We start from the raw sequence: 24,110 nt of genomic DNA, 5'->3' as shown, positions 1-24,110 counted from the left end.
TCCTTAAAGCTCATCAAAATGAATCCTCTTCAATGGGTAACTGCATACAGAGTAACAGCAAAATGTTTGATAGCACCAGTTCGTAACAGCCTCACCAGACTGTGGTGTACCCAACATCCACAGATGGAGCAGTTTCCAGATGGATTCCTAATTAGAGTGATGCAGAGTAATGAACTCTGGGTAATTTAGCTCCCGATTCCTTGATCTCAAGGTATTGTGTGCCAATTACAGAACTAACATAGAGAACTAACATATAGAACTTACTCAACGTAGGACCTGAACCAACCCTGGACTTTTCCATCTCTCTCCCTTTTTACACAGCCTCAACCCCAACCTTTCCTCCAACGCACAACAGCCTCACTCTTATGGTGCCTCACCTGCTTTTTGGATAAAGACTGCTTCATCATGACTGAAATCTTCCTTCTCTCAGCCCGGCTTGGTCGCTTTTTCACCTTCTTGGTTAGTAGTTGCTGCTGTTTCCCTTTATCCCGCTTTCTAGAACAAGAAATGATTCAGAAATTTCAGGTTAATACAGACAATCACTGTCATTACCAGTAATGGGAACACATGCTCCTGAACAAGGAGCAGGCAGAAGTCAAAGTCTGCCCTGACTGAGGTCAATATTTTTACATCCAGCAATGGTCACCAACAAGGTTTATCGTCACCAGTGTTACCAACTGATTTGATCTGAACTTCAGTTGAAAAATGGCATTCCCACCCAGTTCAGCCCATAACTTCCAGCAGAAGGGATCAAAGAGATGTGGGATAGCTCATGCTACGTAAACCAATTTTGATGAAGTGCGAGATTCCTTTCAGCTACTCTGTACTATTTGTAGATCCATGTGCCAATCCAGCTCAGAGAAAGTTGGAGTCTGCGGCAGCATTCAGTGCTCAATGGGAGCGATAGAGACAGACACATCCAAGGAGGAATGTGCAAAACTTAGAAATTCTAGAACAACAATGGGGAACATTGACAGGCTCCTGTTCAAATTAGAAGGGAAAAAATTAGACACAGAATAATTCCATCAGCCAAGCCATTAGCTGCAGCACTACCACTTGGCCACTAGAGGGAATCTGTATCACTAACAATTCAAGTTAACCACAAAAGAGATGCTCCAGCTATTACCGTTCTTTCATATTACAACATTATAGCACCTTGATTGCAGTAAAAGATCCCAGAGTCTTTACTGGAGCATAATCTAAAATAATTGAACAGAATCGCACAATGGAACTAAATGTTTTAGTGCGGTAGGCATAAATGAGAATCTTAAAAGGATGAATGTACAGGGTAATCTCTATTATCTGAACGACATAGGCGGGGAGTATTTTGTTGGGATAATTGAATGTTTGGATAACACAGCTTATCCAAGCATGGGGAACTTGAGATCTTATTCGGATAACCTGAAATTTGGATAACTGAGGTTGTCCCGTATATACACAGAGGCAAAGTACTGAAGGGCTTTGATAACTGAAGCATTTTTTGACCAATACGCAGTGTAGGTCAGTGATCAAACATACAGAGATGGGTGAATAGGTCTTCTATTCTTTTATTCACTTGTGGGATATGGGTTACGCTATCTGGATTTGCATTTATTGCCCGCCCCTAGTTGCCATTGAGACAAAAACAGAAGTATTTTAGAGGAGCACAAGTTTATGCCAGGTGCAGAGGATGTGAAGCAGAAAGTTGGAATACTTGAATCATTAGTGTGTGTTTCGGTAGGCGAGATATTTCAAAGATTATTAATCTGATACACACTGGGATACAGCTCAAGTGGTTAGCATTGCTGCCTCACAGCGCCATGGATCCGGGTTCGGTTCCAGCCACGGGCAACTGTCTGTATGGAGTTTGCACATTCTCCCAGTGTCTGCGTGGGTTTCCTCCGGGTGTTCTGGTTTCCTCTCACAGTCCAAAGACGTGCAGGTTAGGTGAATTGGCCATACTAAATTGCCTACAGTGTTCAGGGATGTGTTAGTTAGGGGTAAAATGTACGGTAATAGGGTTGGGGAATGGGTTTTGGTGGGACATTCTTCAAAGGGTTGGTGTGGACGTGTTGGGCAGGAGGGCCTGTTTCCACACTGTAGGGATTCTGTGATCATGTGCGTAGGTGAGGCATTAGGTCTATTTTCTTTCCCTGGGCCTCATCAGCTTCAATGAGAGTCTAGAACCTTGCTTCCAGAGAACCCAATGCACAAACGTGTAAGGAGATTTCAATTATCTGCAAAAATAATAGGGTGGTTATGATAGGGGATTTTAAATTTGCAAACTTGGACTGGGACTGTCATAGTGTTAAGGGTTTAGATGGAGAGGAATTTGTTAAGTGTGGACAAGAAAATTTTCTGACTCAGTATATGGAGGTATCTACGAGAGAAGATGCAAAATTTGACCTACTCTTGGGAAATAAAGCAGGGCAGGTGACTGAGGTGTCAGTGGGGAAGCACTTTGGGGCCAGCTATTAGTTTTAAAATAGTGATGGAAAAGGATAGACAAGATCTAAAAGTTGAAGCTCTAAATTGGAGGAGGGCTAATTTTGACGGTGTTAGGCAAGAACTTTCAAAAGCCGATTGGGAGCAGATTTTTGCAGGTAAAGGGAAGGCTGGAAAATGGGAAACCTTCAGAAATGAGAGGAGAGTCCAGAAACAGTATATTCCTGTCAGGGTGAAAGGAAAGGCTGGTTGGTTTAGGGAATGCTGGATGACAAGAGAAATTGAGGGTTTGGTTAAGAAAAAGGAAGCAAATGTCAAGTAGAGACAGGTGAAATTGAATAAATCCCAAGAAGAGCATAAAGGCAGTAGGAGTATACTTAAGAGGGAAATCAGGAGGGCAAAAAGGGACATGAGATAGCTTTGGCAAATAGGGTTAAGGAGAATCCAAAAGGATTCCACAAATATATTAAGAACAAAAAAGGTAACTAGGGAGAGAATAGGACCCCTCAAAGATCAGCAAGGCAGTCTATGTGTAGAACCACAGGAGATGGGGGAGATACTCAATCAGTATTTTGCATCAGTGTTTACTGTGGAGAAGGAGATGGAAGATATAGAATGCAGGGAAAATAGATAGTGACATTTTGAAAAATGTCCATATTACAGAGGTGATGGTGATGGATGCCTTGAAATGCATAAAGGCGGATAAATCCCCAGGACCTGATTGGGTGTATCCTAGAACTCTGTGGGAAGCTAGCTCTGTGATTGCAGGGCCCTTAGCTGAAATATTTGTATCATCGATAGTCACAAATGAGGTGCCAGAAGACTGGAGGTTGACTAACATGGTGCCACTGTTTAAGACACGTGGTAAGGACAAGCCAGGGAACTATAAACAGGTGAGTCTGACATAGATGGTGGGCAAGTTGTTGGAGGGAATCCTGAGGGACAGGATTTACATGTACTTGGAAAGGCAAGGACTGATTAGGGATAGTCAACATGGCTTTGTGTATGGGAAACCAGGTAGTACTTTGGATGTGGCAAGTACTCAGAAACTCATTTCTCTAGCAAGGAGCTTGAGAATTTGTAAAAATAATTGACAAAAATATGAGTAGAGATCAAATGAGGAGGATTTTCCACTCGCCTCCATAGACAGAAGTCTTAAAATTTGGAATGTTCCACCCAACAGGGTAGGAACTTTACAAAGCAATTGGACATATATATTAAGGCACCAGAATTACAGGCTGTGGAACTCAATTTGGATAGTTCTTTTAAAAGATTCAGCACAGGAACAACAAACTAAATAGCTTCCTTTTGAGCTACAAGATCGACAGCACCATTGCATGATAAATTCATACCGAATTTTAGGGCCTTGGTGAGAAGGCAGAGGGAGCACCTTCTTTCGTTTCTTGCCATTGGCCAGCTCCACCTCCTCAACTTCAGGTGTGGTACAAAATCCAGACCACTGTTTGTCACTCTTTGGAATAGTTTGCAGGGTGGTCTGCTCTTGGGTGCTTGAATGTGTACTGCATTTCCCAGTCTGCACAGGCTTTCTTGCTCCCGCTTTATGCTGCTGCATCTGCTGCCAAAAGACAAACCATAAAAGACTTATACAATTGCACTCCACCACTGCAGCTGCTGGAAACTCCAACTGAGTAACTGCAGTGTGACAGCACCTTCCACTGGCTGAATCAAGATACAACAGCATTTATACTTAGAGAGAGAGTGAGTTCATATTTAATGTGTAAATATGGCATCAGCAGTCCAACGCTTGGCACTTTTCTTCAAGGCCTAGGCAGGAAAAAAATTACTGTGAACTTTAAGCAAGAAATACCTTGCATTTACATAACATATCAGCATATCCTCAGTGTATCTCAAACACTCTATTGCCAAAAACCAATTACTTGTCCCATGGAAACAACTGAAGAGGGATTGATGCTCTAAATCAAATTCAGTAATAACTTTCAAAAGAAAATTAGGTGAATATTCTTAAAGGAAACATTTTTATAGATTTGGGATTAAGAACAGAGTGAGTTTTTAACTCACTTGTGGGACGTGGGTGTCGTTGGCTGACCAGCATTTATTGCCTGTCTCTATTTGCCCTGGAGAAGATGCTGGTGAGTTTCCTTATGAATTGCTGCTGTCCATGTGCTACAGGCTGACCCACAATGCCCTTAGGGAGCGAATTCCTGGGTTCAGACCCAGCAACAGTGAAAGAACGTAATATATTTCCAAGTGAGGATAGCGAATGGATTTTTTTGTGGGGTGGGGAGCTTGAGGATGGTGGGGTTCCACCATCTGCTGCTTTTGTCCTTCTAGGTGGTTATAGGTTTGGAAGGTACTATCTGAGAGTCATTTGTAAATTTGCACATCTTGTAGATAGCACACAGAGCTGCTACTGGGAGTAGGTGGTGGGGAGAATGAATGCTGTTTCAATCAAGCCACATTGTGTTGTTAAGCTTCACCCATCCAGACAAGGGGATGTATTCCACCAAACTCCTGACTTGTGACGTGTAGATTGTGGACAGGCTTTGGGGAGTTAGGCGAGTACTCGCCTCAGTATTCCTAGCCTCTGACCTGCTCTTGTATTTATGTGGTGAGTCCAGTTGAATTTCTGGTCAATGGTAACCCCTCGGATATTGATAATGGATGATTCAGTGATAGTAACACCACTGAATGTCAAAGGGCGGTGATTAAATAGTCTTTTGTTAGAGATGGTCATTGCCAGGCGTTTGTGTGGCATGAATGTGACTTGCCACTTGTCAGCCCAAGCCCAGATATTATCCAGATTTTCTGTATTTGAACATGGATTGCTTCAGTATCTAAGGAGCTGCGGATGATAACTGCACAATGTTCACCATCAGTGAACATCCGTTCATCATAAGGTCAGAAGTGGGGAAGGTAATTGACGAAGATGGTCATGCCAAGGACACTACCCTGAGGAATTCTTGCAGAGATGTCCTGCAGCTGAGATGACTGACCTCCACCAACCAAGACCATTGTTCCATCTGTCAGGGGTAATTCCAACCAGCACAAAGTTTGCTCCCTGATACCCATCGATTCCAGTTTTGCTAGGGTTCCTTGTTGCCACACTCAGTCAAATGCAACTTTGATGTAAAGGGCTGTCACTCTCACCTCACATCTGGAATTCATCTCTCTTCCATGTTTAAATCATGTCTGTAATGAGTTCAGGAGCTGAGTCACCCTGGATAAAGCCAAACTGGGTGTCAGCATGCAGGTTGTTGCCAAGCAGGTGACATGTGATAGCACTATTGAGGATACCTTCCATAACTTTATTGATGATCGAGAGTAGACGGTTGCCATGGTATTTGGCTGGGTTGGATTTGTCTTTTGTAAATTGGAGATAGCCTGGCAAATTTGTTTTACATTGCCAGATTAATGACAGTGTTCTTACTACACTGAAGAACTTGGTTAGGGAAGCGGCAAATTCTGGAGCACAAGGCTTCATTAAAATTGCTGGAACTTTTGGCAAAGCCCATAGCCTTTGCTTAGCTTTCTTCCAGACAACCAGCACAGACACAATGGGCCAAATGGCCTCCTTTTGCATTCCAACTTTTTCTGGAAGAATGGCAACACAACTTGGAATAATTCTAGGCACATCAAAGACCAACAATTTGTCAACTTGTCCTTACGGTGAACGGCGAGAGCATATTCCCACATAACATCCCAACCCCCAAGACTATTTCTCCTTTTTGGTGTTAGAACTGTCCACAACTGATGGGTAAATTGCACCACTGTAAGAGACACCCTTACCAGACTGCGCTGCCTGCGCATCTCTCTGATTTTCAGTTTCTGCCGATCTTCCAATGAGAATTCCACGATCGGCCTCTGTTTCAGGAACAAGGTGGGGTGAGGGGGAAAAACGCAAGAATCATAATAAATATTGTGCAGGTACAATATTAAATGCCACACATCTAGAATCAGTCCTTGCAACGGACTGATTAACTCCAGCATCCATAATGGCTGAGATGACTCCAGCATCAATATAGCAAGACAAGCTGCTGAAGATCATCCAGCACAACTTCTTGTTTCATTGTTTAGTATGCTCTGTACTGCTGACAAGGAACCAGAAACAAACAGGTGGAAAAAGAAAGAGGTAAAGTAAAATTATCTTTCACTTAAATTGTGCATTTACTTTATGATCGTCCCTTCTTTAATCCACCTCTCCTGAAGGCACAGGCTCTGATTTATAAAGTGGGAATCTGTTTTTATTGCTCTTGTATTTAGCATATATGAGCTCTTAACAACTGATTGTAGGAAAACATTCTCATGAGCTTTCGAGATCTTTTCGGAATTGTTTTAAGTGTGCAACCTCTTTACCGTTTCTCCCTATATGCTCCACCAAAAAACCTTCATCAAGATGTTGAATGTTGACAGGATATTTTGGGGTATTGAGGCCAGTTGTCACCGCATATGATCAAGAGTGAGAATTCACTTCCTAACCAGAGATACCCAGCCTGACATTATCAAACGCAGCAAGCTGGCAGCTTGGCTTATTGTGTAGAACACAGGACCACCAGGGGAAATCAGGTTTCTGCACCTTCCACAAATAAAATTCTTGCAAATTTCAACGGGGCCAAGAGAATATTTCTTTTCTCCTCTGCAAGGCGTTGTATTAATTCTACACACTATCATCCAGGCCAAGGATCTACATGCACCCAAAACATCCAACAGCACACCAAAGTGCTGCATACCCATTTTTGAGACCTTTCTCCTCCAATGCTATGTTTTGCTAGTAGATCTGGCCGTCTTGACAGTGAGCAATTTCACTGTTCTGGAATAAAAACACTCAATATGAGGTGACAGGTCAGGTAAAGCAAACTCTACTCTGACCAAACATGGCACCTTAGACTCAACATTGCTCCCTAATGGTATCTTTCTAACTAAGGCCAATAAAGTGCTCCAGCATCAATATACATTATCTTTTATCTGAGATCCAGAACATGACTACCCATGTCTATTTCACACAACCAGTTGGGAAAGACTTTCACACCATTATTCTGGGTTGCATATGTGATAAATATAAGTGCAATAGAAACAGATTCCCACTTTATAATTCACAGCCTGTGCCTTCAGGAGAGGTGGATTAAAGAAGGGAAGATCATAAAGTAAATGCACAATTTAAGTGAAAGATCATAAAGTGAAATGCACAATTTACATTCCATATTTCTTTTTCCACCTGTTTGTTTCAGGTTCCTTGTCAGCAGTTCAGAGCATACTAAACAATGAAACAAGTTGTTGTTGTGCTGGATAACCTTCAGCAGTTTGACTTGCTATATTGATGCTGCAGTCATCTCAGTAGACCATTGCAAGGATGAAGGCCCACGTTGTACAAGGTTCATTGCTAACCAGCTACATTATCCAAAATCATATGAATATAATCTGCATTTTGTTATTGTTTGGCAGGAGGGGGTGAAGTTCCTGAACATAAAGCTACTTCATGCTGGTGCAGACAGAGGATACCGAACAAAAAACAATGGCCAGCATTTCCATCCATTGCAAAGCACTGAGATTCGTTACATTGGCATGCCATGCTTGAGTTCACTTACCTTCTCTGGCCCAAAAATGTCTGGGTTATTATTCAGACAGCGCAGGGCTATCAAGGAGTGACTATGCTCTGTGAACTCTACAAAGCCATAGCCCAGAGAGCACCCACTTTTTTCTGCCTTTGCCGTCTGCAAGTTCCGCATGATCCGACACTGAAGAAAAGACGTGAAAGACAGTTGTAAGCAAACTACAGACAGCAGCTATTTCAAATGATTCTTCATTTACATCACATTCCATTTATCAATCAACCCCATCCCCCAAACTAATCGTTGAACCAGCTCCCAGTCCAGTAACACATCAGCAATGCGTTAACTTCCAAATTCATCCAGGTTTTTAAAATCCACTCAGGCCTCTGGCCACATCATCTCTGTAATTTACTGTAACCCATCAACATGTCTGCATTCATCCAATTTTGGCCTTTTACAATTGTTTGCCATCAACAGACCCCTGACGTCCATGCCTTCAGGTGCCAAGGCTGTGAACTCTAGAATTCCTCTCTCAACCTCTCTTATAAGAAGCTTCTTGAAAGCTAATGCTTTGATTACATTTTTGCCTAATATTTGTTACCATCCGGAATCTTGACAAACTCGACTTAACATAAGAGTCATTCTTAGTGCCAAGATCTGACTGCCACTTCTCATTTCCTCTGAGAGACAACCCTCTGCATAACACTGCACAGTGTAATTGAAACATTAACACCCTATTCTTGCATTCAATTCCTCTCACAATAAACTATAATATTCAATTAGCTTTCTGGATTACTTGCTGTATCTGTATACAAACCTTTTGTGATTCATGCATGAGAGCACCTAGATCATCTCACAATTTAGAATTTTTTTAATTCTTTCTGCAAAAATAGACAATTGCATACTTTTCCTCATTGTAACCCATTTTCCAGCTCTTTGCCCATTCACTTAACCAGTCTATCTCCCTCTATAGGCTCTTTATGTCCTCTTCACATCTCACTTTCCTCCCCATCTTTGTGTCAACAGCAAATTTAGCTTATCTCTAGTCCCTTCATCCAAATCATTTATATAAACTGTGAAGAGTTGGGACCCCAGCACCAACCCCTATGGTACACACCACTTGTGACATCCTGCCAGCTTGTAAAAGATCGACTCTGCTTTCTATTAGCAAGCTAATCTTCTATTCATGTTAAGATGTAACTTCCTACAACCATGAGCATTTATTTCCCATAATAATCTTTGATGTGCCACTTTATCAAATGTCTTCTGGAAGTCTAAATACAATACACCGGTTTCCTATATATACAGATATAGCATAAATTACTTCTTCAAAAGAACTGCAATAAATTAAACATGATTTTCCCTTCAACAAAATAGGGTTGGCTGTGTCTGATTACATCGAACTTGCACAAGTGGCCTGTTATAACATCTTTAATAAAATCTTTTAACCTTTCCCTATTAGAGATGTGAAGCTAATAAATTTGTAGCTCCTTGCTTTCTGTCTCCCTCACATTTGGAATAAAGGAGCTACATTAGCTATTTTTTAATCTAACAGAACCTTCCCATAATCTACTGAGTTTTGGAAAATTAAAACCAACACATCAACTTCAGGAGGTCCCAAAGGTGTAACATATATTGCAAACTGATGCAACTGCCTACATATGCAGATAATCTTTCAAAATAAATGTATCTCAAAAACCAGAAAATATTTATACAGAAGCTAGAATTTTTGGAAACTGTCTCTGGATTCTGACTTACAATAATCTATCAATCATTTAATACCCTCCTAATCACACAAAACAATAACAATACACTCCAGATGATCAACCTCTGTGATTAGTTAATCAAATTAAATTTGATGGTTTTTAAAGAGATGTTGTTGTCATTCCAGCAGCTAGGGGGATACACGTGTAGTGTAGTGTCACTGAACTAGCAATCTGGAAACCCAGGGTAGTGTTCTGGAGAAATAGGTTTGTACTGACCATGGCAGGTGGTGAAATTTGGAACTGGAATAAAAGCTAGCTGAGTGGTGATTGTGTAACCGCTGTCAATTGTTGTAAAAATCTATTTGGTCCAATAAAGTGCTTTACGGAATAAAATCTGCCATTCTGACCTGGTCTGGTCTACATGTGACATCAGACCCGTAGCAATGTGGTTGAATCTTAATTGCTTTCTGGGCAACTAGGGATGGACAATAGATAGTAGTCTAGCCCATCACATAAGCAATTATATAAGAAAGAATAGAACATTCTACTGTTGCAATGCTTAGTAAGTTTTGAGAAGATTTTGAGAAGATTTGTAGCTCAGGTTGAGGTTCTGGATGTAGGTTTGCCTGCTGAGTTGGAAGGTTCGTTTTCAGATGCTTTTTCACCCTCCTAGGTAACATCATCAGTGATAAAGCACAGTTGGTAGGGCCTGCTTTCTATTTATATGTTTAGGTTTCCTTGGGCTGGTGTTGTTCATTTCCTGTGGTGACATCATTTCCTGTTCTTTTTCTCAGTAGTTGATAAATGGGATCCAAGTCAATGCGTTTGCTGATAAGAGTTCCAGTTGGAATGCCATGCTTCTAGGAATTCTTGTGTGAGTCTGGCTGGTCCTAGGATGGATGTGTTGTCCCTGTCGAAGTGGTGTCCTTCCTCATCTGTATGTAAGGATACTAGTGAGAGTGGGTCATGTCTTTTAGCCACAAAATGACATGACCCACTCTCACTAGTATTCTTACATACAGATGAGGAAGGACACCACTTTGACAGGGACAACACATTCATTCTGGGACCAGCCAAACAGAGACAGTATAAGAATTCCGAGAAGCATGGCATTCCAACCGGAACTCTATCGACAAACACATTGACTTGGATCCCATTTACCACCCCCGAGAAAAAGAACATGAAATGATGTCACCACAGGAATGATATCACCAACCCAAGGAAACCCAAACACATAAATAGAAAGTAGGCCATTCCACCAGTGCTTCATCCAGACACTCACTGATGATGTTACCTAGTAGGGCAACGAAACATCTGAAAACGAACCTGCCAGCTTAGCGAACAAACCTATAACCAAAATAAGGTAATGTTTCATACTGCAAGTAAGGTCACTGAAAGATCCACTAACATTAACAAAATACTTAGAGACCTTCCTCAGATAGAAACAGCCCAGTGGAGAGATGTTGATGTGCATTCACAGCTTATCCCATCATAATCTTTGCCTAGAGCAGAGATGGGGTAGCCCCATCATATTTAATGAAATCTCTCCCCCCCCCCCCCTCCGGATTCCACTTCCAGCACCAGTCTTACCTCCTTTAAGCGTGCATCCTTTGTGCCTGCAGCCTCTAAACAGAGCTTTCGGAGCTGCTGGTCAGTCAACGACTTTGGAATGTTGTGTACACACAGCCTTGTTTTTGAGACAAAGATATTCATATCCTTCAGCTTTTGACGCTTCAGCTCCGCAAACTAAATACAAGACGACAGTAATTAACTGGGATCCGAATCATCTATTATCACAGTACGCTTTGCACTGAAGAAGTATAGTTTTTGGTGGCTAAGAGGATCGAGTACAGTGCCTGACAGGGTACAGTGCACAAGTATAACAATGGCCTTTGACCAGCAAAAATCTATCTAATATCCTCTTGAACTTGCTAACCTGTCAGCTTATTTGCGTAAGCTGTTTCAAACTCACAATGTAAAGTGGATAAATTGGTCTTATTTGTTCACCATACCTCTTATAAACTTCCACAGTAGAAGATATCCTTCATCAGTATTGAAAGAAATTGACACATGATGGAATGGTGCACTATATAAAAGTGTTAAATTGCTGATATGGCCTGTTCTAAACAATAAATCTTGCTTAAAAACCAGAGATGAAACTGTTCTTTACAAACCTCCAGCAAAAAATCAGAAAAAGGAGAAAAACAGAGAACAGGTAAATGTATTAGAGAAGACGGAGATATGCATTGTATTTATATTCTGAAAGATGAACAGACAACTCACTCGTGTTCTCTTAGTCATGTCTGTGGCACTCATGCCCTCTGCCGATTTCATCCCGGCTCGAATCACTGAAAGGAATGATAAAGGGTAAACCTCTAAAATTCAGTCCCATTACTGGAGAGACAGAGGCATAACTAGAACAGTCACATGTAGAATGTCCTATATTGAAGAAGATCGCTAATCCTACTTCATTAAAGGTTTTGAATTTTTCTTTCACATTTCTCGAATGGTCATCAACAACTCCTTGCAGACATGCACTCCATATTCTAATATTGCACTGTGCATATATTCCACTTTACCTTCAATTGCTTACAGCACTACCCATGTGGGTTTGTATGATACATAAAAGGCAACCAAAATCTGGAAAAAGTTTGTCATTTAAGAAAGAAAGGACTCAAATCAATTTAGCACTTTTCCTAACCTTAGAATATCTCAAAGCATTTCACAACCAATTAAGTACATTTTTAAAATGTTGAAAATGTAGCAGCTACAGCAAGCTCCCATAAGGAGATAAGAGCCAAATGATAATGTTTTATTAATGTTGTTTGTCTGGGACACTGGGAAGAACCCTACTGCACATGTTCTAAAGTTGTGCTGAGGATCATCGACGGCATCCATTGGAAAGGGCAGAAGGAGCTGTAGTTTAATGTCTCATTCAAAAGATATCGTCTTTCAATACTGCATTAGGAATGTCAGTCATAACTGTGTGCTCAGGTCTCTAAAGTAGGACTTGTGCCATGGCCATCTGACTCTTCTTCCCACCTAGTCACAGACCAACATTTACATGATAACTTACACACAAAGCTAAACTGCACAAGGAATAGGAATCCACTCAATATCTTTCCCCAAAATACTTACAGCCTTCTCGAGCCAGGTACAGGTTCCGTGTTCCAGGTGGTTTTCTCAACGACTTCTGGGAGAATTTCTTGGCCTCTTCACGACTAACTGCCAGGGTCACAATCAGTTTCCTCCCATCTAGCTGGAGTCCTCCATCCTAAAAGACAAATGTTTTTTGTCAAGACTTCCATGTGCAAAACCATGGAATGCCAACAGTGATAAGAGTCTAGAGCCTCAAATTGTTGACAATAGGAAGAATCCAGACAGTGGACAGGAATGATCAGGAAATGATCAGTGAACAGGAAATTACCCAAATGGATGAGCAAAAAGGAAAGGTTTTCTTGTGGTGGGAAAAGTGGTCGTGAACAGATTGGAAGCTTAGCCGGCACTCCCAAGTTGTAAGGGTTGTGATGAACTTCATAAATGACCCACAGATAGTAAGGCATAGTTGAAAAAATAGATATTACATAGGAATGGGGGAGCAATGGGGGACAGGAAGAGAGAGAATGAGAGCGAGAGAAAAAAAAAAGGACTGATAGGGATAGGAGCAGGAGGCCATGATACAACACTGAACTATAGCTGGTAGATAGGTTCAGGGGAGGAAGTAGTGCAGGCAGCTAAGATAAGTTACTCCATTACTGTAAAAGAGTTACAAAACCAAAATTCAAGCAATAATAAAAATGCCATATTTTAAAAATCTTAAGTTGTGCACAAGTACGTCCTTCCAGCAATCTCGACCACTTGACTGAATCAACAAACCGGCTTAGTAGAACAGTTGCTCAATGGGATTGATACAGGAATAGTAAATGGGCCAACTCTCTTCAACTTCTAATGAAAACTAGAGTATATCATCAACGCAGCACAGGATATCATCAATACATAAAAAATAGATGCTATAAATCAAGAAGTAAAGATCAAAACATTCATTTTAAAACTTTGCAATGAACAGAGGGAGGGAAGTTGGGTGTATTGGCAATCCCCAGCTTTAAAATTATGGGAGGGAATGAAATAAAATCAGAGATGTGTATTGAGTCTTAATTTTACTGGTTGGACTAATGAGCATACAACACTTTGTCTAAAAGCATGAGTTCCTCACCTCACACTGGCTCTCTGCTGCCTCCACACACTTCTGCGCTGACTCTTTTGTCATAAACTGGGCAAAGGCACAACCTGTAAAGAACGGGAATCGAGAAGGTATAAGACATAAAACAGTCAAACAGCATATATTCATTTCCCTCCCTTGACTAGGGAACCATACACACAGCTCATGGATACTCAGTACCAGTTATGCTCTGCATATGGCCATCAACTTATCTTCCCATTGTATAGTTATTGGCCATCATTGGCAAAATCCAAAACTAGGGATAACCAGCCTAATACTTGCATTATTCTACCTTGACAGGACTAAATTTTCTCTGCATAGTACTAATCAAAGTCCAGTAGATAGGGTGCATTCCACTGAAATGAAAGATTGTGGGTTTAAGTCCCACTGCAGAAAATTTAGCAAATAGCTAAACAGTCGCTCCAATGAGATAGGAGAGGTCGCTGCACTGCAACAGATGCTGTTTTTTTTCAGGTATTAGTTATACGAACATCCAGAACATTCTGCACATTCAAGTGCACATTCCTCATGTAGAATCTGAGCAGGCCACTTCATTTTGATGTTGTGCACCCTAATTTAGCAGGATTGAGGTGATCAATCAGGCTGAATGATTTTCTTTTCCTTAACCCAGAATCACTGAGGCTAATAATAACATTACTTCACCTTCCTTTACCACCTACAATCAACTAACACATTGCAGGGCAGCAACTAAAGCTGGGTTGTGCATTCTTTACACCAACTACACATCCCTTATGAATCGGACATCTACTTCTACCCACTACACTGGATTTTTTTTTAAGAAAGAAGCTATGCAGTTTTTGGTCATCTCACCCTTGGAGTGTTCTGTGTCATGGTGCCTGACTACACAAGTGTATTTCAGGTCTCCAAACTGCTCCAACATCTCTCCCAAAGGTTCTTCCTCAGTGTCAAAGGACAAGTTCCTGGAGGAGGAATTAAAGAGATAAGCCTTAAGTCATAAGGTAAACCAAGCAAGTGTATAGAGGCAACAGATAAATGGTAAAGCCTGAATTAATGTATGTGCGCAGAAGAAATTTTGTCCAGGGATGGTGCTAGTGAGTAGGCACAGCTCAACACAGACATCAAATGACCAGACACTCTACAGGAATATGAAGATTGAAAGATTGAGGTTTCTACTCATGAACCATGGATTGAGCACTAGACACATTCCTCAGGAGCCTCGAGAATAAGCTGCATACATAACAATAAAAAAAAACTGGACAGGAGAGACCAACTTGCTCCATAAGGAAATACCAGAGCTTGGGACATGGGCTTAGTCTAAAGAATACTCAGTGAATTATTAACTATGAGAACCTTGATTCAAGTTGTTAACCAGGGCCAATCAGGGAGCCTTGGCTGACAGACATAAACAGGGGATTGCCTACGGCCATACTAATCTGAAAACGCCCGATCCCATCTGATCTTGGAAGCTAAGCAGACTCAGGCCTGGTTAGTACTTGGACGGGAGATCACCTGGGAATACCTGGTTCAGTAGGCTATCATCTTCGAGGAGAAAGTGAGGACTGCAGATGCTGGAGATCAGAGCTGAAAATGTATTGCTGGAAAAGCGCAGCAGGTCAAGCAGCATCCAAGGAGCAGGAGAATCAACGTTTCGGGCATGAGCCCTTCTTCAGAAATGAGGAGAGTGTGCCAAGCAGGCTAAGATAAAAGGTAGAGAGGAGGGACTTGGGGGAGGGGCGTTGGAAATGCGATAGGGCGAAGGAGGTTAAGGGGAGGGTGATAGGCCGGAGTGGGGGTGGGGGGGCGGAGCGGAGAGGTCAGGAAGAAGATTGCAGGTTAGGAAGGTGGTGTTGAGTTCGAGGGTTGGGACTGACACAAGGTGGGAGGAGGGGAAATGAGGAAACTGGAGAAATCTGAGTTCATCCCTTAGAGGGTTCCTAGGCGGAAGATGAGGCGCTCTTCCTCCAGCCGTCGTGTTGCTATGGTCTGGTGATGGAGGAATCCAAGGACCTGCATGCCCTTGGTGGAGTGGGAGGGGGAGTTGAAGTGTTGAGCCACGGGGCGGTTGGGTTGGTTGGTCCGGGTGTCCCAGAGGTGTTCTCTGAAACGTTCCGCAAGTAGGCAGCCCGTCTCCCCAATATAGAGGAGGCCACATCGGGTGCAGCGGATGCAGTAAATGATGTGTGTGGAGGTGTAGGTGAATTTGTGGCGGATATGGAAGGATCCCTTGGGGCCTTGGAGGGAATTAAGGGGGCAGGTGTGGGTGCAAGTTTTGCATTTCTTGCGGTTGCAGGGGAAGGTGCTAGGAGTGGAGGTTGGGTTGGTGGGGGGTGTGGACCTGACAAAGGGAGTAACAGAGGGAGTGGTCTTTTCGGAATGCTGATAGGGGAGGGGAGGGAAATATATCCCTGGAGGTGGGGTCCGTTTGGAGGTGGCGGAAATGACGACGGATGATTTGATGTATATGGAGGTTGGTGGGATGGTGGTGAGGACCAGATGGGTTCTATCCTGGTGGTGATTGGAGATTTCTCCAGTTTCCTCATTTCCCCTCCCCCCACCTTGTCTCAGTCCCAACTCTCCAACCCAGCACCACCTTCCTAACCTGCAATCTTCTTCCTGACCTCTCCGCCCCCACCCCCACTCCGGCCTATCACCCTCACCTTAACCTCCTTCGCCCTATCGCATTCCCAACGCCCCTCCCCCAAGTCCCTCCTCCCTACCTTTTATCTTAGCCTGCTTGGCACACTCTCCTCATTCCTGAAGAAGGGCTCACGCCCGAAACGTCGATTCTCCCGCTCCTTGGATGCTGCCTGACCTGATGCGCTTTTCCAGCAACACATTTTCAGCAGTAGGCTATCCTCCGGGAGCCTGTGCCCCACAACCTGAGCCGTCTCTGGAATTTTAATTTTGTTCCTTTTAAGGACGTAAAAAGGCGGGCCCTGTATCGACTGCTGTTTCACACCGTCCACCTCTTCTCCCTCATCCACCGTCCGGACATGCCATGGCGTGCCTATTTGCCACCGGGCAGTGGGGATCCCCAGTGGGGGGCTCTCTACACAGGAGTTCTCCCCTTTTCTCTCGGGGATCTGGGGTGGAGGGTGCTGCATGCAGCGGTCCCCTGCAACTGTGGTGGTTTACGGACTGCTTGTTCTGTGGAGCTGTGGAGTCCATGGTCCATGTATATATTGGGTGCGGGCGTTTGCACTCCCTTTTTGATTTTCTTAAAAGTTTCCTCCTCTGCTTTTGGTTACACTCCAGTCCCACGCTCCTGATATTTGGGCACTCGGTACGGAGGAGGGAGGGAGGGCAGGTCTGAAGACCTCCTCGTGGGTCTGCTCCTGGGCCTGGCCAAACTGGCCATAAACAGGTCCAGGCAGTGGAGGGGGTTGTTAGGGCCGACTGCCTACCCGTCTTCCGCGGTTACATTAGAGCCCGGGTGTCCTTGGAGAAGGAGCACGCGGTGTCCACCAACACCCTGGAGTTGTTCAGGGAGAGGTGGGTGCCGCAGGGAGTGGAGTGCATTATTTTCCCCTCCAACTCTAATTTGATTTAATCCCTGCCCGCCCCTTCACTCTCTGATCACGCAGCATTGCCCTTTGATGTGAAGGGCACTGCTTGTCACTGGCCACTCGGGTGTTTCCTTTCTTCCTGGTGGTGGAAACCGAATAAAGATTTGTGCACCTTGTGTCTTTCACGGTGTCTCACACCTGCACACACACTCAACATGGGTGCTGGGGGAAAAAATAAGCACTACCACAGTTAGGCAGTAGTGTGGGGGTTTTAAAAAAAAAGAAAAAAAATTTTTAAAAAAAAGAAAAGAAAGAAAGAAAAATAAACAGGGGATTCAAGAATCTCCTGACTTCAGGGACTGAATCAGAGCTGGCTGGTTACAGCTAGTGTACGGTGCAGGTACAAATATAGGGCTATTTGGTGTTAGGATATTGGACTCCATGCAGTTATTTCACACACCTAACAAACAATATCTGAATTTTACACACCTATCACAAGGGACCAAAGTTCGAAGAAGGGAAGTCTGCCCTTCTGAGACCCAGGTTGGAGGAATAGCAGCAACTTAAATGACACCTTTTACTTCAGAGTCCATTCACTGCCCAGGGAACTGGATGTACCAGTATTCCTCACCACTCTTTCAGCCCAGAAATCAAAAGATACATTCAGCTGCATAAATGTTCCTTGGAAATCAGTTTCATTCTTGGTACTCTGTTATTGACTAGGAAAGTGCAGAAAAGCTGTTTGAATGTTTGCTTTGCTGCATTCCACCAGCAGCGAGCTAGAGTTCAATAGAATACTGCTGTGTTTAGATTGCCCACCTTCCCACATAACTTCCATAAGAAAGATTTCTGATCTGACCTGATGAAGACTGTCCGTCCTTCATGAACATCCACTGGGAGACTGGGCTTTCTCAACGCTTGTTTCGTCGGCTTTTCATCTGAAGGAAAAAGATGGAAGTGTCTGATAATCACATGTCCCTTAGAGTACAAGCTCAAAGCAATCTGCCTGCCCTCAACTATCTGTAAAGGTACCAAATTCCTCCAATATTTTACAAATGTTTTGCATGGAGTTTTGACTCATTGCTCACCCTGCTCATCATCCTCTGATACTTCCTCGTTTGACAATTCTTCATCTGACATATCATCATCATCATCATCATCATCATCATCATCATCATCATCAGCTTCATCTTCTGAAGCTTCAATCACAACCTCCTCCTCCTTCGTTGTTGATCTGAAATGCAAAGGCATTCAAGTCAGATTTAACTCTGAGCATCACAGACATAAATTTGGAATCTGCCCGAGATCAGCATCACAGATGAGAATGAGAAGGAAACAAATTTCAATCCAAGCAAACCAATGACTCGTACAGGACCTAAACAATGACACTCAATAGTGGGGCATAAAGGCCTGCTTGCATTTTGAAGATTATAGGTGAAGTAGATCCATCTAAGAGTCCTGTAGATCAGATGATCCAAGAGTAAGCATCAAGAATCGTTATAGCGTAATATCATTCATTGCTCACCCTGGATTTAGAAGGTCCTGCGTTGAAGTCTAACATCAGAGATTTGATCAGACAAGGAATATAAAGAGACTAGATTCTAGTTAGATCAACAATTAATCTTATATAGTTAAATTATGTACAATTCAGGTCCATGAAGCCTATCTCAATTTACCTAGAATTCTGGACTCTGTTTGAGATGAATGCCATGTTTCTGTGCTGTAAACGCTATAAAACAATCTAAATTAGTGTTGATTCGAAGTTTCTTCCCATCATATTTTACCCAACTCTTATCAGTACATTGTCCAGTTACTTTCTGTCATGCACATATCTAGCTTTCTTTGAATACAAATACATTATTTGCCCCATCACTCCTTTGCTTCTTGTGGTAGTGAGTTCCAGAAAGAATAGATGAAGACAATTGGATTGCTCCAAAAAGGCATGATGGATCAAATGGCAGTTGTCTGTTTATTTTCATTCAAGTTGATTCCTGTATGTTTGCTGTGGGTTTCCACAAGCAAAAGTATTTTCTCTAGCACTACACTAACAAATTATTTACTAAGTTTAAGGCTTTTAGTAGATCAACAAATTAGGAAGGTAAATGCAAGGGATTGAAGTGCTTGAATCACAGAAACTCAGTTTGCAGATACCACATGTTATTAGGAAGGCAATTGTACTTCTGACCTTTATTGCAAAAGGAATAAGTATAAAAGCAGAGAAGTGTTGTTACAGGTGTACAGGGCCTTAGTGAGCCCACATGTGGAGTACTATGTACAGCTTTTGATTCCTTACTTGAGAAAGGATAGAATTGTGTTTGAAGCTGTCCAGAGAAGGTTCAGATAACAGATTCCTGCAATGATGGGGAAAGGTAATGAGGAAAAGTTAAGCGAGTTAGGTCTATACCGTTAGAGAAGTGATCTTATTGAATCCTATAAGTATATGCAGCACTCATATCACATTGCTGGCAGAACTCATGCTGGTGGAGGAGAGAGGAGGAAATAAGGACTTCCACTATCTCTAATGTTCAATGCATCCTGGAATGTGAGTGTGGAACTCCAATAGGGGACATGTAGCTGTGATGCTCCCCTCTACAGATGACAAGCTTTCTGTTGCTCAGTGCCTGTGTGTTAGAACCAGGTGAGATGATCTATGTCATAGGTCAGTGCCTTCTGAAGGGGCTGCAACTTCCTGACTTCCAGCTGCACCTGGACGAAACCACTCTCAAGCAGCTCACAGCATCAATCTATGGAGAGAGGATTGACATTATGCTCCATTACCTCTTTTTGGACACCACATCCCGCTGCAGCATTACATTCAATTCCTTCGCAGGTTCTTTTTCTGCTTCGTCCACATGGTCCTTACTATCTGCCACTTCTTGACTTTCGTTGTTTTTATCTGCAGCCTGAAGATCATCCTTATCCTCAGCTCCTGCCATTAATGATTATATTGTTGTAAATTCCAACAGGGACATACATTCACAGGAAGTGACATCCTAACTCTGTACCAAATCCCACTTACCCATCATGTCCTTTGCTCGATTATCAGCACCGGCTCCAGGTCAGGTATAAGCTCAAGTTTTTAAAATTTCATTCTTGCTTTCACCATTCATCTCCCTATAACTTTCTTGGATCTCTACCCTCATATTTCTGTTGCTTGCTCATCCCCAGTTTTCTTCACTGTACCACCGGTATTCAATCCTTCAAATCCCTGAGCCTTACATTCTGCAATTTTCTCCCTAAACCTCTCCATCTCCTGCCCTCTTTAAACATATTATTTCTGTCCTTGTGTCAAGGTTTCTGACCTAATTTCCAGGTAATGTGATTTAGTGCTTTTTTTTGACAACTGTCCTCTTAAAGTACCTGGAAATGTTACTATTAAAATGTGCTTATATAAATCAAAGCTTTTTAGTATAGATGGGCAACAAACTGCAAGGAAATCAGCAAAGAAGCAAAAATTCAAGGGCAATCTCTCCTTACGCAAGCTCACTGATTGAAACCTTCAGATTTTGCAATAACTTGGCTTTTCCAGTTACCTGCACTCTCGAGATTCACTGCTGCGTTGTACTTGTCCTTGGCCACTGCCCAGTCCACTGCTACAGGACGACCTGAACAAAAAAGGATATCAGATACAATCGGATTAGTATGGCTGCTCCTTTCAGCCTTTCCTCCCTTGAGGCATAACCTCCCATTTGTGAAGCTTGCCATACCACCACATACCACACCTCCCAATCCCTACCTCTACTCCACAATACAGTAGCTGTTAAATTCTTTCATTACCCTTAATTTTCTTCAGGTTCATTCCCTTCAAGGCTTTCCCAGCTTCCAGAAGGTTCTTCAGTTGAACGAATGCAAATCCTCGCATTTTCCCATCTGAGAAAAAAAATACACAGGCCATTCAGAAATGTGATGCTTGAATTTGAAACATTCCATCAAATATGGCATTGCTTTAATGAACAGAAATTATCTGATCTCTGTGCAGTATAAACAAAATCATACATTTGGAATGTAGAGAGAATTCACATAAGATTTACACTGATACAGGAGACAGTGCCACTAACATGATATGGAGACACCCATATGCTTCACCATTGAGTCAGTTTTGAGTGCAAAGGTGGGGCAATGATAGAACCGAAGCAAGTCTGCTGGCAATCCCTGAAATTTCACACATCATTAGAATCCTTTCCAATTTTCTCATAGAATTATTCATTTGATTATGATTTCACCCTTTATTCTATAACTTCTCTAAGTTTCTCGTCGTTTCCGTGTCTGTACATGTTGTAACTGACTGGAACACTGCAAGCCCAGACAAATAGTCCAGTCCAGACTGGATTAGATGTCTCGCTGGGAGGTTGAGACCAGTAACAAGCTTCCTGAATTAGATGGTTCTCCCTCTTATCACCAACCTTCTTTCCGAGGGATGTGAACCTCCAGTACAGTCCCATATTGTGAGAAAAGTGCCTTCAGGTCATCTTCTGAACACTGAAAAGAAAAGTAACCATTAGTTACATTTTCAAAGGTATTGGGCCACATTTGAAAAGAGGGAAATATTTGGACAGAGGTTGTGGAGATATTGAGATGATCGTTTCAATAACAATACTGAAATAATTCCTTCTGAAATAATCTGAAAATCAACACACTCTTCTAAAGATCTCATTCTCAATTCCTTTGTTCTTGTAAATTACCATAAGACTGATTCTTGCTTCTATTTATGTTACTAACCCCATCTCTGACCTCACTTTCCTCTGCAAAATCCTTCAATCTTTTAAATTCATGCCTTTCCCCATCACATGTTTGCCACGACTATATTTGAATCTCAGGTTCAGCACTCAAACAGACTTAAACAAATATGATAAATGGTAACTTCTGTGACTGTGATCAGAGCATCATCTCTGCTCATCCTCTCATAGTCTTTAGCGAGGTAGACCACACTAGTTTCCTCCATGACTTCTCTTCAGCTGTCCACTGCCCCTAGCCTGCTGGACATCACCACCTAGGTGAAAGGACTTTCACTCAAACATTAACACGACTGAAACCATCACTTAAAACCATCGTTTAGTGCCTGCCAAAAACGCCAGTAACTTGCCGTTGTATTTTATTCACTTCCCCATACATATACTATCTATGGTCAGTGTTGCAGTCATTCGCAGTGTTGCAGACCAATTTAACTGAACTGAGCTTCCAACTTCAAACCCTTCACATCACAAAGACCACCCTGTCCGGTTTCCAGAAGTCACAGAAAGCAGAGCAAAGTCCCACTGGATGGGACCACAAAGAGTGAAGGAAAGTGCAAACTAGCTCACAGCTAATTCAACCCAAATATTACTTTACAGTTCAGATACTGCATGATCAGTTAAGCGGTTTCAACATTTTCAAAATATATTCTTTCAAGGAATTACTGAAATCACTAGTATTCATTGCACCTTCCTAATTTCCCTAGTGATGGCAGTGACAAGTCACCTTCTTGATTTTCTCCAACCCTTATGCTGCAGGGTGGAATTCCAGGATGGTGATCCAACAACAGTGAAAGATGATGTACCACTTGGGAGGGAAATCTACAGGTGATAGTGTTCCTATGAGCTAGCTGACCTTGTTATTCTTGATGGTGGAAGTTGCATGCTTGGAAGGTGCTGATGTAGGAAGCATAGAGAGATGCTGCAGTGTATCTAGTGTGTGATACTCACTGCTGTGGAGAGAATGAATGTTAAGATGCCAATCAAACACCTGAATGGTATTGAAGCTTAATTGTTATTGGAGATGCACTAATCTAGGCAACTGGAGAGTAATTTATCATACCCTTGACTTGTGCCTTGTGGATGGCATAGAGCTTAAGTGAGTTATTTGTTACAGAATTCAGAGTCTCAACCATCATAAAGTCACAGTATAGTGTCTTGGCCAATGCAGTTTCTGGTCAATTATAACCCCGAGGATGTCAATGGTGAGGGATTCAGCAATAATAATGTCATTGAATGTCAAGGGAGATGGTTAGATTCTTTCTCGTTGGAGAGAGTCATTCCTGCTTGCTACCTGCCACTTATCAGTCCAAACCTAATGCTGTCCAAGTTTGTGTGCACCGTCATCACAGATACCTTTGTTATTATAGGAGATACGAATGAGACTAAACATTGCACAATGAGATGTGAGCATCTCCACTTCATGGTTTATGATGGAAGGAAGGTCATTGACAAAGCACCTCAAGATATTTGGTTCCAGGACAATATCACAAGGCAATCTTGCAGCAATACGCTAGAGCTGAGATGCTATTTGCCGGCATTAATCCTTTAGAACAGGTATGTGTCTAATCAGTGGAATGTATCCCCCAATTCTCATGCATTTCACTGAATGTTTGATTCAATCCACCCAACTATAAATAGACTTCGGATCAACGAGTTTATTTATTTTAAATCTAACATTTCATTTTACTATATTACATTACAGACTTACAATGTGAAAAAGAAAAAGGGAGAGCATTAGTTAAAATGTGTTAGATTGGGAAATGTGGATGTACAAAGGGAAATGGATATCCTTGCACACCAGTCAATGAAAGTAGACAGGAGAAAGTGAGGACTGCAGATGCTGGAGATCAGAGCTGAAAATGTGTTGCTGGAAAAGTGCAGCAGGTCAGGTAGCATCCAAGCAGCAGGAGAATCGACGTTTCGGGGATGAGCCCTTCTTCAGGAGAAGGGCTCATGCCCGAAACGTCAATTCTCCTGCTCTTTGGATGCTGCCTGACCTGCTGCGCTTTTCC

At 42.4% G+C, this 24,110-nt stretch overlaps 1 protein-coding gene and 1 pseudogene across 2 annotated transcripts in view; one reads left to right on the top strand and one right to left on the bottom strand.

Moving 5' to 3' along the window:
- rbm28 (RNA binding motif protein 28) overlaps nucleotides 1–24,110 on the bottom strand; it is a 40,416-nt gene that overhangs the window by 1,110 nt on the left and 15,196 nt on the right. The window contains exons 4-18 of one of the 2 annotated variants that reach the window (XM_072562812.1): nucleotides 21,769–21,844; nucleotides 21,143–21,235; nucleotides 20,899–20,970; nucleotides 20,144–20,294; nucleotides 18,454–18,599; nucleotides 18,225–18,303; nucleotides 14,709–14,818; nucleotides 13,872–13,945; nucleotides 12,797–12,932; nucleotides 11,942–12,006; nucleotides 11,249–11,404; nucleotides 7,989–8,138; nucleotides 6,193–6,267; nucleotides 3,777–4,000; nucleotides 378–495 (exon numbers count right to left, since the gene is read on the bottom strand). In XM_072562812.1, the coding sequence (XP_072418913.1) occupies nucleotides 378–495; nucleotides 3,777–4,000; nucleotides 6,193–6,267; nucleotides 7,989–8,138; nucleotides 11,249–11,404; nucleotides 11,942–12,006; nucleotides 12,797–12,932; nucleotides 13,872–13,945; nucleotides 14,709–14,818; nucleotides 18,225–18,303; nucleotides 18,454–18,599; nucleotides 20,144–20,294; nucleotides 20,899–20,970; nucleotides 21,143–21,235; nucleotides 21,769–21,844 (1,725 nt within the window). The remainder of the gene's footprint in view (nucleotides 1–377; nucleotides 496–3,776; nucleotides 4,001–6,192; nucleotides 6,268–7,988; nucleotides 8,139–11,248; nucleotides 11,405–11,941; nucleotides 12,007–12,796; nucleotides 12,933–13,871; nucleotides 13,946–14,708; nucleotides 14,819–18,224; nucleotides 18,304–18,453; nucleotides 18,600–20,143; nucleotides 20,295–20,898; nucleotides 20,971–21,142; nucleotides 21,236–21,768; nucleotides 21,845–24,110) is intronic. The other variant, XM_072562813.1, reaches the window with a different exon arrangement.
- On the top strand, nucleotides 15,275–15,393 carry LOC140467042 (5S ribosomal RNA; annotated as a pseudogene).

This window comes from Chiloscyllium punctatum, chromosome 44, assembly GCF_047496795.1.
Source record: "Chiloscyllium punctatum isolate Juve2018m chromosome 44, sChiPun1.3, whole genome shotgun sequence".
NCBI lineage: Eukaryota > Metazoa > Chordata > Chondrichthyes > Orectolobiformes > Hemiscylliidae > Chiloscyllium > Chiloscyllium punctatum.
The sequence above is the reverse complement of the archived record's forward strand: the minus strand, read 5'-3'. Positions and strand labels throughout refer to the sequence as shown.